Below are 14,011 nucleotides of genomic sequence, written 5' to 3' on the forward strand. Positions count from 1 at the left end.
AAAGGAAAGGAAAGGAAAGGAAAGGAAAGGAAAGGAAAGGAAAGGAAAGGAAAGGAAAGGAAAGGAAAGGAAAGGAAAGGAAAGGAAAGGAAAAAGAATTTCAATACAGAAAGATCCTTTCATGAAAGGGCATTATTTCCAAAATAAAGTGGGTGGAAATTTGACAAAAATAACTAAATGATGAAGAGTATTGGAACCATAGAGGAAAGAAATACAAAAGAGATAGCATGAGAAACAAGGCAAACATCTTGTCATTTTTTTGAAATCAGAATGAAAATATCATTTGAACCTCACACTTCATGGTTACAAGTCCTAAAGCCATAACACTTCAGGGCGAGGCTTTAAAAGGTAGGCAAGCTGTACTTTGCACCTCTGAGCTTTCTTAGAGTGGACTCTGAAAAGTTCTTCTCAGTTTAGCTTATGCTCCAAAGTAAGATCTGTAAATTAAACTACCAAGTGAATTCTAGGAGAGCCATATGTACAGTAAATAACAGGTTACAGAGTACTTAAGGGTATCCGTCAAACCTCAAACCTCCACCCAGGGCATAGAGAAGAAAAGGCTCAGAACAACAGTAGCCTCTACTCTGAGCAGCTTGCTGACTCTTCTCTCTCTGGCCCTCTTTTCCACCAGAGTGCACTGTTCTCTCAGTAAACTCTTGTGCGTTGCTATTAGGGGAAAAAAATGAACGAGAAAAGTAAGTTGTACTTGCAAGGTCTTTATCATGATTAAACAAATTACTGCAAATAATGCACTTATCCTGGTAGTTATACTGAACTACCAGTGTATTTATTTGACACAACATTATTATCATTGCTGTAATGTTTTCTTTGTTACTTGCTCAGTGACAATTGCTGAAAACTCTTGTTCTGTTCCCACCCTCAGTGCAACCCTTTGAAAATTTGCCATTTAGCTCTTTGCAATGTCTAATTGCCCTCCCAGAAATGTTCTGTGTGCTCTAGGAGTACAAATGATGATAAGTAGGAATGTTATTTAATATAATTTCTTTTTACCATGTTTATACCCCTCCAGGTCCCCCTCTGACTGTTTCACATCCCATACCTCCTCTCCCTATCTCCACCATGGTGTCCTCACCCCCACCCCTACCCCACCAGACCTTCCTACTCCCTGGAACCTCCAGTCTCTTAAGGGTTAGGTATATCTTCTCTGGCTGACTCCAGACCTGGTAGTCCTCTGCTGTAGATGTGTTGGGGGCCTCATATCAGCTAGTATATGCTGCCTGGTTGTCAGCTCAGTGTCTGAGAGATCTCAGGGCTCCAGGCTAGGTGATTCTGCTGGTCCTCCTACTGGGTCGCCTTCCTCCTCAGCTTCTTCCAGATTTTCCCTAATTCAGCCACAGGGGTCAGCCACTGCTACCCATTGCTTGGGTATAAATATCTGCATCTGACTGTTTCATCTGGTTTTTGGGTCTTTTGGAGGGTAGTCATGATAGGCCCCTCTTTGTGAGCATACAATAGCATCAGTGATAGTGTCAGGCCTTGGGGTCTCCTCTTGAGCTGGATCCCAATTTGGGCCTTTTGCTGGACCTCCTTTTCTTCAGGCTCTTCTCCATTTTTGTCCCTGCAGTTCTTTTTTTTTCCCTGCAGTTCTTTCAGGCAGGAACAATTATAGGTCAGAGTTTTGACTATGGGATGGCAACATCAACCCTCCACTTGATGCCCTGTCTTTCAATTGGAGATGGTCTCTACAAGTTCCCTCTCCTCATTGTAGGGTTTTTCATCGAAGGTCCCTCCCTTTGAGTCCTGACAGTCTCATCTCCCAGCTCTCTGGTACATTCTAGAAGGTCCCCCACCTCCTATTTCCATTCTTTCTGCTGACTCTCAAGGCATCAGTCCCGTGTTCCCCACCCAATACCTGATCACGTTTCCCTCTTCCCCTTCCTGTCCCCTTTCCAGCTCAGGTCTTTCCCTTCCTCCCCCTCCTGTGATTGCTTTCTTCTCCCTCCAAGTGAGATTGAGGTACCTTCACTGCATGCATTTCATTTTGAATCTGAGTTACCTCACTCAATGTGCTGAACATGTTTATATTTTCTTTTTTTTTTTCCTTTACTTCCTTTCTTCCCTGCCTTGTCCCAAACTATCACTTCATTTTTTTTTTTTTAAGATGTCTCGTGGAATATCTAGGATTCTCCATCTATGGTAATTGAGAGTTTGGCTGTGAATAGTAGCCTTGGCTGGGATTTGTGTTCTCTTAGAGTCTGGATGACATCTCCAAGATCTTATAGCTTTCCTAGTCTCTGTTGAGAAGTCTGGTATAGTTCTGATAGGTCTGCCTTTATATGTTGCTTAATCTTTTTCCCTAACTGTTTTTAATACTCTTTTTTGTTTTCTGCATTTGGTATTTTGACTGTTATGTGACAGGAGGAATTTCTTTTCTTGTCCAATCTCTTTGGAGTTCTATACATTTCTTGTATGTTCATGGGCATATCTTTCTTTAGGTTAGGGAAGTTTTCTTCTATACTTTTGTTGAAGATATTTACTGGTACATTAAGTTGGGAATCTTCACTCTGTTCTATACCTATCACCTTTAGGTTTGGTTGTTCCATTGTGTCTTAGATTTCTTGAAAGATTTGAGTTAGGAGCTTTTTACACTTTACATTTTCTTTCACTATTGTGTCAATGTTTTCTGTGCTATCTTCTGCACCTGAGATTCTCTTCTATCTCTTCTATTCTGTTGGTGATGCTTGCATCTATGACTCCTGATCTCTTTTCTAGGTTTTCTATCTCCAGGGTTGTCTCCCTTTGTGATTTATTTATCGTTTCTACTTCAATTTTTAGATCCTGGATGGTTTTGTTCAATTCTTTCACCAGTTTAAATGTGTTTCCCTGTAACTCTTTAAGGGAATTTTGTGTTTCCTCTTTAAGGGCTTCTACCTGTTTACCTGTGTTCTCCTGTATTTCTTTAAGGGAGTTATTTATGACCTTCTCAAAGTACTCTGTCAACACCATGAGATGTGAATTTAAATCAGAGTCTTGCTTTTCTCATGTGTTAGGGTAACCAGGGCTCACTGTGGTGGGAGAACTAGTTTCTGATGATCCCAAATAGACTTGGTTTCTGTTGCTTATGTTCTTGCCATTGCCTCTCAACATCTGGTGATCTCTGGCGTTAGCTGGTTTTGCTGTCTCTGACTGCAGCTTGCCCTGCCTGCAAGCCTGTGTGGTAGTACTTCCAGGAGACCAGTTCTCTCCAGGAGGAATTTAGGTATGGAGCTCTGTGGCACAGGGTCAGCTCTGGGACAGATCAAAACCTGAAGCATCCTGTCCCAAGCTGTTCCTTGGTTCCTGTGTCCTGATGGCTCTAAGTTGGTCACTCTTGGGCCAGGAATTTGAGAAGTGTTGGTCTTACTTGCACTCATAGTTTTGTCAGCATTCCTAGGAGACCACCTCTCTCCCGGCAGTATTTAGGTATAGAACACTGTGGCACAGGATCAGCTCCAGGCTCTGTGGCATGGGACCCCAATACAGACTTAGAATAACAGACTGGATACATAAACAGGACCCAGTATTTTGGTGAATACAGACAATGCACCTCAGTGTCAAAGACACTACCTCAGAGTAAAGGGCTGGAAAACATTTTTCCATGCAAATGGTCCTAAGAAGTAAGCTGGAATAGCCACTGTAATATTGAATAAAATCAACTTTAAAAAAAAGTTATCAAAAAGAATGAGGAAGGACACTTCATGCTCATCAAAGGGAAAATCTACCAAGAACTCTCAGTACTGAACATCTATGCTCCAATATGTAATGAGGACACATGTTCCACTATATTCTAAGAGCCATATTTGTAATAACCAGAAGCTGGAAATAACCCATACATCCCTCAACAGAGGAATGGATACAGAAAATGTGGTACTTTACAGAATGGAATATTACTCAACTATTAAAAAAATGACTTCATGAAATTCACAGAGAAATCGATGGAACTTGAAAATATCATCCTGGGTGAGGTAACTAATCACAAAAGAACACACACCACACTTGGTATGCACTCATTGATAAGTGGACATTAGAAATCTCATATAGAGTCACCAAACTCAGACACAAGTGTGGATGTTGGGAAGCACTTCCTGACAGGAACCTGCTATGGCTGGGTCCTGAGAGGCTCTGCATGACAAATACAGAGGCAGATGCTTTCAGCCAAACTTTCTCATGGTATGGGTCTCAAGGGGAAGCCAATCATTGGCCCTCAACTTTTGCTCTATCCTTATCCCTGTACATCTTATAGGTAGGATAAAGTGTGGGTCACAGCTTTCATAGGTGTGTTGGAGTCTGCATTCTTGAATTGGAAATCTTGCCTAGTTAAAGGAGATGCCTGTTTCAGGTTCTGTATCCCCTATTGTGAGGACTCTTAGCTAGGTTTATAGTTTGTCCCAGAGATCTCTCCTCCCAATCCCAGTTCTCTCTCCCAATTCTCTCTCCCTCTGCCATCCCCACACTTGTTTTCCCTATTCTGATTTGATTGCTTTGTTTTTATTGTGTTATTGTTGTTGTTGTTGTTATTGTTGTTCTTGTTGTTTAGATGCTCATTTGTTTTCTAATTAAGAGAGGGGGATAGAGTGAGGAATTGAGTTTATACATATATGGGGAGGATCTGGGTGGGAAGGGAAAACGGTAATCAAAATATATTGTATGAAACAAAGTCTAATTTCAATAAGAAATAAAATATAAAGAAGGGATCTGTTACTCTTCTGACATTATTGCACAAGATCCTCCACAAAGCATACTTTGGAAATGTCAAGCAGGTATAACAGAATTAATAATCTATTATAAGCTAAAATAAGCTCATGACTCTGCAGAAAACAAAACTGGAGTCAGAGGTGATTGGTATTAATCTAGATGAAAATACAATAGGAGCAAAGGTACTCTAAAAGTTGCATAGCATATAAGCATTGAGTATAGATGTGGTCAAGAGATGCAAAGGCCAGAGATAACATTCTCAGCTGGGAAATGGAAAGATTGTGGGGGAGTGTTAGCAGATCCGAAGCATTGCAATTACAATGTGATCATCCCAATGACAACACTGAGGGACAAATCAGGGAAAAGATGTGTCAGAGAACTGACAATACACATGTTTAAACTTATTTGTAAAAGGAAGGGGTTTATTGTATGTGATTGCAATTACTCATGCTATAAGAAGAGACATTTATAAATGTGACATCACAAAATTAAAATCATCAATAAATACCATGAACTGAGTAAAGAAAGGACTGCAGAATATGGAAGTGTGTTTGCGTGCATGGGTGTGTGCATGGATGTGTGCATGAGTGTGTGTGTGTGTGTGTGTGTGTGTGTGTGTGTGTGTGTGTGTGTGTGTGAATCAAGCTAGTTTCATCAGAGGGGAGGGAGCCTCGATTGAGAAAATGTCTACATAAGTTCCAACTATAAGATTTTCTTTTTTTCTTCATTTTCTTTTTTATTTTTATTTTTATTCTCTCATATAATACATTCTAACAGAAGTTTCTTCTCATCCCAAATCAGCACCCCTAATCTGCTCTATTCTAGATCCTCTCCTCTTCTATTTCGGTTCATGAAACCTGTTCTCCCAGGGATTTCAACTAAACTCTGTATAACAAGATACAATAAGATCAGGTTCAAACACTTGTATCAAAGCTGAAAGGCAATCCATTATGAAGGTAGGGGTCCCAAGAGCAGGAAAAAGAATAACACACACACACACACACACACACACACACACACACCTTCCAAGAATTACAAGTCCGAAAAGAAGACCAATTTAAATTACCATAACATACATGCAGGAGACCTAGCACAGACCTGTGCATACACCATGATTTTTATTTCAGGCTCTGTGAGCCCAGAGGAGCCCTGTTTAGTGTTATCATGGTGTCCTCAACCCCTGTGGATCCTAAAATCTTTCCTCACCCTCTTCCTTGTAGTTCCACAAGTTCTTCCTAATGCTTGCCTGTAGGTTGCTATATCTGCTCCCATAAATTGAGGCATGAAGCTTCTCTAATACAGTTGGGCTAGGTACTGAGATTAACAGAATATCATTAGGAATAATTTCATTGGCTTATTTTCTGTCCAGTCATATTTGATTCTATCCTAGGATTTTGTGGTATCCAATCCTTGGTTTTTGGCCATCCACACAGTCTTTGAAATGTGATTCCTCTCTTGGCATGGGGCTCAAGTTGGACCATTCATTGGTTGGTCTCTCTTTCAAGTACTGCATCAACATCGCCTGCAAAGATATTGTAAGTTGAAGGTTGGTTTTGTGGCTGGTTTAGTGTCAAAGTCCCAGCACTGAAAGCCTTGAATGGTTACAGAACATGGCCTGTTAAGGTCCCATATTAAGTACTGCAAGGCTTCAGTAGTGTCCACATCATAGATTCCAGGGAATTTCCACTGTATTAGGTTTCCACATTGTCCTTCAAATACTACACCCCAACACACACACAATTCCCAATACTCTCTCATTCCCTCTCTGCAACACTCTTGTCACCTGAATCCTCCTGTTCCCATCTCTACCTATCTCTAGTTCATCCTCCATTTACTCTCCCTAGAGAGATTCTACTTGAGCTTTCTTTGTTACTTAATCTCTCTGGGTATATGGATTGTAACATGATTATCTTTTACTTAACAGCTTATATCCACTTATAATTGAATACACACCCTGCTTGCCTTTCTCTCTCTGGGTTACTTCACTAAAAATGATTTTTTTATAGTTCCATCATTTGCCTGAAAATTTCATGATTTTGTATCATGAGTAAGAGTCATTATTGAGTAATACTCCATTTTGTAAATGTACAACATTTCTGTTATTCCTTCTTTGGAGGAGGAATGTCTTCTTTGGAGGTTGTGTTTACGTTCTGGCTATTATAAAGCTCCTGTTAACATGATTGAATAAATATCCTTGGGGTTGGGTAGAGTATCTATTACATATATGATCAAAAGTTGTATATCTTGATCTTTAGGTAGTTTAAGTCCCAATTTTTCTATGAACTACTACATTGATTTCCAAAATGGTTATACAAATTTGTATACCAACCAGAAATGGAGGGATGTTCTCCGTGTTACATGTCCTTGACAGCATGAGTGGCCACATATCGATTTGATCTTGGAGAATCTGACAGGTATAAACTAGAAACCTAAAGTAATTTTCATTTGCATTTTAGTGATGAGTTAGGATGTTATACAATTCTTTAAGTATTTTTCTACTCTCTGAATACCTATTTAATACAGTACTTGATATAATAGCTAGGATAATAAGACACCTAAAGAAGATTGAAGGGACACAATTTGCAAAGAAAGAAGTCGAAGTATTGTTACTGGCAGACGGCATGATAGTATAGGAAAAAAATTATAACAGAGAATTCGTACAGATGATAAATTCATCGAGTGAGTTGCTGGATACAAGATTTATTCATCACACACACACACACACACACACACACACATCATGTCACTTTTCTATACAAATGACAAATGGACTGATAAAGACATCTGGGAAACAACATTCTTCACAATAGCCACAAATGATTTAACAAGTGGAAAACAAAAGTTTTCCTTGAAATGTTTTACCAAGATTTGTACAATGAAGGTTGTGTTTGCATCTGGAAACTGCTAGTGCACAGAAAAATAATTGAGCAATCTGCTAAAATTGGTGACTACTACATACTCATCAAAAAAGGAATCGCTCTATAATGCCTTAGAGCAAAAAATCAAGGACAATCCAGGAAGTAATGATTTAAGATCCAGAGAATGAAAAGGTCTACTGTGAAAAAGCAGTTATCTTTAAAAGATATAAATGTTCAATAATGCACCTGCAAAATTAATGTTTGTCTGCACAGAACACTGGAAACTTCAACATTCACTTTGTATCAGGCAATTACTTCTAAGATCTTATTATTTCATGGGTGCTAATTGACTATTAGTCAATGCTGGGGTAGTAGAGACTTATTTTTTAGAAATATAACCACTGGGAACTACTGTTTTTTATTTTTTTATTAGATATTTTCTTTATTTACAATTCAAATGTTATCCCCTTCCCTAGTTTCCCCTCTGAAAATCCCCTATTCCCTCCCACCTCCCCACCCTGTCTCCCTGTTCCCCAATGCACCCACTTATGCATCCTGGCCCTGGCATTCCCCTATACTGGGGCATAGAACCTTCACAGGACCAAGGGTCTCTCCTCCCACTGATGACCTACTAGGCCATATGGATACTTCAATCCTCCTTAGAAGGAGGAACAAGGGGCTGGTGAGATGGCTCAGTAGGTAAGAGCACCCGACTGCTCTTCCGAAGGTCCCGAGTTCAATCCCAGCAACTACATGGTGGCTCACAACCATCCATAACAAGATCTGATGCCCTCTTCTGGAGTGTCTGAAGACAGCTGCAGTGTACTTAAATATAATAAAAAATAAACTTTAAAAAAAAAAGAAGGGGGAACAATATACCCATGGAAGGAGTTACAGAGACATAGTTCAGAGCAGAGATCGAAGGAATGACCATCCAGAGACTGCCCCACCGGGGAATCCATTCCATAAATGACCACCAAACCCAGACACTATTATGGATGCCAACAAGAGCTTGCTGACAGGAGCCTGATATAGCTGCTGTCTCCTGAGAGGCTTTACCACTGCCTGACATTTACAGAAATGGATGCTCACAGGCATCCATTGGACCATTGGACAGAGGACAGGATCCTTAATGAAGTAGCTAGATAAAGTACCAAAAGAGCTGACAGGGTTTGCAACCTGATAGGAAGAAGAGCAATATGAACTAACCAGTACCCCCAGAGCTCCCTGGGACTAAACCACCAACCAAAGAAAACACATGGAACTTCTTCTTATCAACTAAATCACCTCCCACTCACATTCATACAAGCATTCTAGTTAAGTGTCAGATGTCAACAAAAAAATTTGAACATGTATATGTATGTGCATGAGTAAGTGTGCCTTAAAGTGAATGGGAAAGATGGAACATAGAAGCTTATGGTGAGATTTTGATAAATGATTAACTTCCATTATTTATATTTATGTATAAATGTGTGAGTGTTGTAGAAAAATTTATTATTTCCTTGGAATAATTAAATATAAAAGAAATTTGAGAGTCATCAGATAAAATTGAACAATGATGGGTTTTGAAGTAGTCAAAACATGTTTAATACATTATTAGATTGTCTATGAAATTTATTGAAAGTTATTTTCACACTTTAACAGAATACATGAAAAGAAAACAAATAGTAAAGAAAAATATTTGTCAGGATACCATTCAGACTCTGAGAATTTTTTTGGAAAATATATTTTCTGCTTATTCTACATATATCGAGGGTAATTTTATCTGATGACTATATGCGAGTTTTAAGATTTCTACCTATTTGGGTTATTGCTAAGAGGTTTTTTTTTATTAGAAGGAAAATGTGCTATCCAGAGAAGCCTGATGAATTTAGTGTGGTCCTCACAGACCATGGAAAAATAAAGAGAGAGAAGGCCATGACACAGGGTTGTTCAAACGTCCTACATACATTCCAGTGCTCACTTAGACACAGCACACATATTAATAAAGAAAATAAAAATACAATATGGAGCATATGAAAAAGAAACACACTCCACTGATGCTCTCTCAACTGATGTCTTTTATTTGATTCTTACAGTTTTGAGTCAGCATGGATTGCAATGAATGGGTCTTCAGCAGAGTTACTAATGGAAAAGTGAGCTTTTCCATCACTGCCAACATTTACTCTAAGTCCAGTGCAATTGCCATCGACCTTATCTCCAGAAATGACATCACAGTATGTGCCAGCAGGAAGACCGGTCTGTAAAGTGGTTGACAAAGCCCTGTAAAGAGAAGTTGATATTTAATTTAAATTCAACCCAATCAAGTACAGAAACATGCATTATATATTATCCACAGAACAATACATTTCCCAACCTTGTGCTATAGAACAATTAGAATTCAGAGCTTAATAAGAGAATCCAAACACCAGGACTATGTCAGCTGGAGCAAGCAAATTCTCTATACAAAAAAACATACTTTTAAATGTGTGTGGGTTTTATGGCCTGTAGTGCCAAGACAGAAAAACACAGAGAACCCAGGGAAGCTCAACACTAAAGCCCTCCCTGAGTACTGTCATTGTTTCCAGTCTGTCTTCTGCTGGACATACACTCTGATAATTCTTTTAAATTTTAATGCCATTAATTCTTCAAAACTTAAATTATATAATGTCACAAATAATTTTTATAGAGTTTAACATAATCTAGCATTTCTATGGATACATACAAGTTTGTAGTAGAAAAGTATCTACATGAAGTAATTCTAGTTATCCTAAAAAACCAACCATGTGTTCTTCAAATAAAAAAAAAAGGAAGAAAGAAAAATGTTACAAATTTCATTTATTTCCTTGTAGCCAAGAGAATATGCTTTATGGAAAACATGCTTTACCTGATTGAAAGCTGATTTTGATTGAGACATTTGATTTTGATTGAGAATTCCAAAAAGACTCTCTAAACTAGAATTCTTGTTTTGTTTTGTTTTGTCCTATTTGTGAGACAGGCACTCTCTTTATAGCCATGGCTGAACTAAAACTCACTCTGCAGATCAAAGTGCCTTCAAACATCCAGAAATATGTGTGCTTCTGCCTTTTCTGTACCCAGATGAAAGACTTTGAGCACCACTTCTGTATCTGATCTATAGTACTATTAATGAAGGAGCCATAAAAGAACACTCAGAAGTACTTCATATGAATAAACAATAATGAGGGTTTTTAAGGCAAAGTATGCAACCTCTTGAAGAAACTCATGAGCCAGATTCAAGTATACACATGCCTTAAAAATATTTAAAACACAGAGTAGAGAAGTGAACACTCTGTAAAATGGGTAAATATATAAGTGATAATCACAGGTTCTGGGGAAAGTACTTTAGTACTAATATAGAACGTTGTTTTATAATGTGAAGATCTATGTTTACTGTTTACACATTGTAAAATTTATCACATGAGCTTATAATGTGAACATATGCTACTGTCATTATATGCCCTGGGTAAAGATCTAAAGGGAGAATTTTAGTATCGCAAAGGCAAAATAGAAAAGCAGATATCATAATTTTCTTATAGACACCATTTTTTGTGGCTTAAATTCATTGTCTAAAGTATTTTTCATGTATTAAAACATATAAATGAACGGGAAAGAAAAGAATTAATATTGTAATATTGTATCATCCTTCTTTAATCACTGTCCACTTACCAGTCATCATTGTTAAAGACAATGAATCCTCTGTTTCCTCTCCCAAAGGCTACTTGGTTGCTGCCATTATCCCACCAGTTTGCAAAAGGCTGGCCATTGACTACATTCCGGAAAGCAACCATGTTCCTAAAAACATGATATCAAGTAAAATGCCTGTTTCAACATTTTAACAGTTTAAAATAAAAGGTTAAAAATCTTCCTTATTAGAAATGATTTGAAGTGGACATCCCACCTGATTTGACGCCATCTATGTTCACAGACCCAGTCATTGCCACAAGTGGTGTCTGGATTAATGGTCACTTCTTTGGTGGCTCCATTGATATTAGGTGGTCCAATCCAGTCATTCTGATCCTTAATTATTGAAAGAATTTGGTCATTTAAATGCTTGTAGCTTCTTGATTCTTGTCACCACAGAAAACCAAAGCCAAGCCCACTGTCTAATTCTGCCTCTGTAGTGTCTAATTTTTGTCTAAGTCCTTCACTGTTTTTACAGACTTTCACTGAGTTTTTAACTTTTGCGCAAACTCACATTCTCTAAAACCATATTTAAAACATCAGAAACAGTTTTTAAAACTCTAATTCTCTCCTCAATATCACTAAAATCTCTTCACTGTGACTAAAACTAGAAAATTGCTGTCAGGAAATCTAGAATTAAAGAACAGAACCCTGTTAGTACCTAAAGTATTTCCATCATTATACATTGCATGCATGTGCTTCAGTTTATTGACAAAAGGAAGAGGTAGACCCTGAATAATATAAAAGTTAAAAACAACTATCAAAATGCTTTTAATATAACAATTTCTAAGTTAATAATAATTGATTTTTTGCTGCTTGCTTGTAAAATGTCATAATGATATATTCTGACTTTATTGTTTACCAAAGTATTAATAAGCACCTTTTGTTGTTAAAATATTTGAGTATATTTTGAGAATAAAAGCTCATTCTGCTTATTAAAGTTCTTCTATTAGAGAATCAATTTCAATACAGAACAAGGGATACTTATATTGAAAGGAAACAAAAACAATTTCTCAGATTTGTATAGATTTCTATTTCTATTTTACATGTGATTTGTATAGATTTCTATTTCTATTTTACATGTGATGTGTCTCTATAAGACTAGTTAAAATCCATGGAGGTGGGAAATTTCCCAAAGCTTTCAGATAACTTACAGCCTCATTGCCTAGATCAGTTTTGAAATGGTTTAAACTTATGGGACTAACAAACTGCATATTGGATATATTTCAAGGCATCCATAGATTTCTCCAACAAATCATTATTCTTTGATTCTTATAAGCTTTTATCTATTATAATTTCCTTAATTATACTTCAGTCAGCTGCCTTCTAGTGTCAGAGAAAAAAATAAAAGTATTTTCATATGATGATATTTACCATACAAAAGACAGAAAGATTTTGAAATTCCCTTTAGTAGTAACAGGTATAATTTAATGTCAAATCTATGAGTAAAGGCTGTATTAGGCACAACCATTTTCAGTCTGTATTTTGTTATTATTTCAACTATTTCATTTTCACTATTAGGTACTTTTCAGTGTCCCCACTTTAGAACATTGTAGTGAATAAACTCTTATTAATAGGTATCATGTGCAGTAACTGCACGTGAAATTAAAAGAGAACCACTTTCTTTTATAATAAAATATACTTCAGACAATTCCAAAGCTTACTTTTCCATTCTGGAAATTTCTGTTCCAACGGTAACTTGACATTACTCTTGTGAATCCATAAGGATGAGCCAACATAAATCCAACAGCCATTTTATACATTCTGAAAGGTTCAATATAGTATTAAAGCAGAAGTATTCAGTGCATTAGTGTCAATAAAGATTACACAACAAGAAAGAATAGTGTTCTACCTAGCATCCCAGAATGTCAGAATGGATGAACCTCCAGCACCATGTCCTCGCTGATTGTCATGGTTGTCCACAAATACAAGGGCTCTGTCAGAAGGCACCAAACCCCAACCTTCTCCCCAGTTCCTAAATTAAAATAAAGACATTATTCTTTCACACTGCTTAACATAAAAAAATAACATTATAACATTATATATGGAATTCTCTATTATATTATCTAATACTTTACATAAGATGTCTAATATATATATATATATATATATATATATATATATATATATATATATATATATATATTTCATAAGATGTTTTTCATATATATTTTCTGGTTTCCCCTCTGAAAATCCCCTATCTTCTCTCCCCTCCCCCTGCTCCCCAATCCTCCCACTCCCATTCCTGGTCCTTGCATTCCCCTATATTGGTGCATAGAGCCTTCACAAGACCTAGGGTCTGAGAGAGGGTTTTCTATGATACTACCCATGGAATTTTCTCTACTTTTAGGTTTTATTATATAATAATCTTGTTCTTAAAATGTTTACTNTTTATTGTATTATAATATTATGGACTTGAGAATTAAGATATCCAAGTTACATAGTATAGAATGGAAGCTTGAATTCGTTATTGTGCTGTTAAATTACAAACCTTCAAAATTTTTCATTAATTCTCAAATGTAGTATAAACAAAGTCTATAGTGTGGTCACATTATAGGGATCGTTTCCGAATATAAGTATTCTTTTAATACTAATACAACTTTAGTAGACCATGAACAAACATTCTTAGACTTATCACAGACAGAAATCATTAAGTAATACTTTGGATATATACTGATATCAGTGGGATTGAACTCCAGATTGAATAAGTGAGGTTTAAGAAACAATAACCCTAAGCAATAATCAGCAACTTCATAGTTGTACAAGTTAGAATATTT

The 14,011-nt window shown here is 37.0% G+C and overlaps 1 protein-coding gene across 1 annotated transcript in view; it reads right to left on the reverse strand.

Moving 5' to 3' along the window:
• Positions 1-9,625: 9,625 nt before the first annotated feature.
• LOC110320868 (pancreatic alpha-amylase-like) overlaps positions 9,626-14,011 on the reverse strand; it is a 10,048-nt gene continuing 5,662 nt past the window's right edge. The window contains exons 5-9 of the mRNA XM_021196964.1: positions 13,087-13,209; positions 12,899-12,998; positions 11,452-11,570; positions 11,220-11,345; positions 9,626-9,815 (exon numbers count right to left, since the gene is read on the reverse strand). Of these exons, the coding sequence (XP_021052623.1) occupies positions 9,626-9,815; positions 11,220-11,345; positions 11,452-11,570; positions 12,899-12,998; positions 13,087-13,209 (658 nt within the window). The remainder of the gene's footprint in view (positions 9,816-11,219; positions 11,346-11,451; positions 11,571-12,898; positions 12,999-13,086; positions 13,210-14,011) is intronic.

The sequence above is a fragment of the Mus pahari genome, chromosome 4, assembly GCF_900095145.1.
Source record: "Mus pahari chromosome 4, PAHARI_EIJ_v1.1, whole genome shotgun sequence".
Classification (NCBI taxonomy): domain Eukaryota; kingdom Metazoa; phylum Chordata; class Mammalia; order Rodentia; family Muridae; genus Mus; species Mus pahari.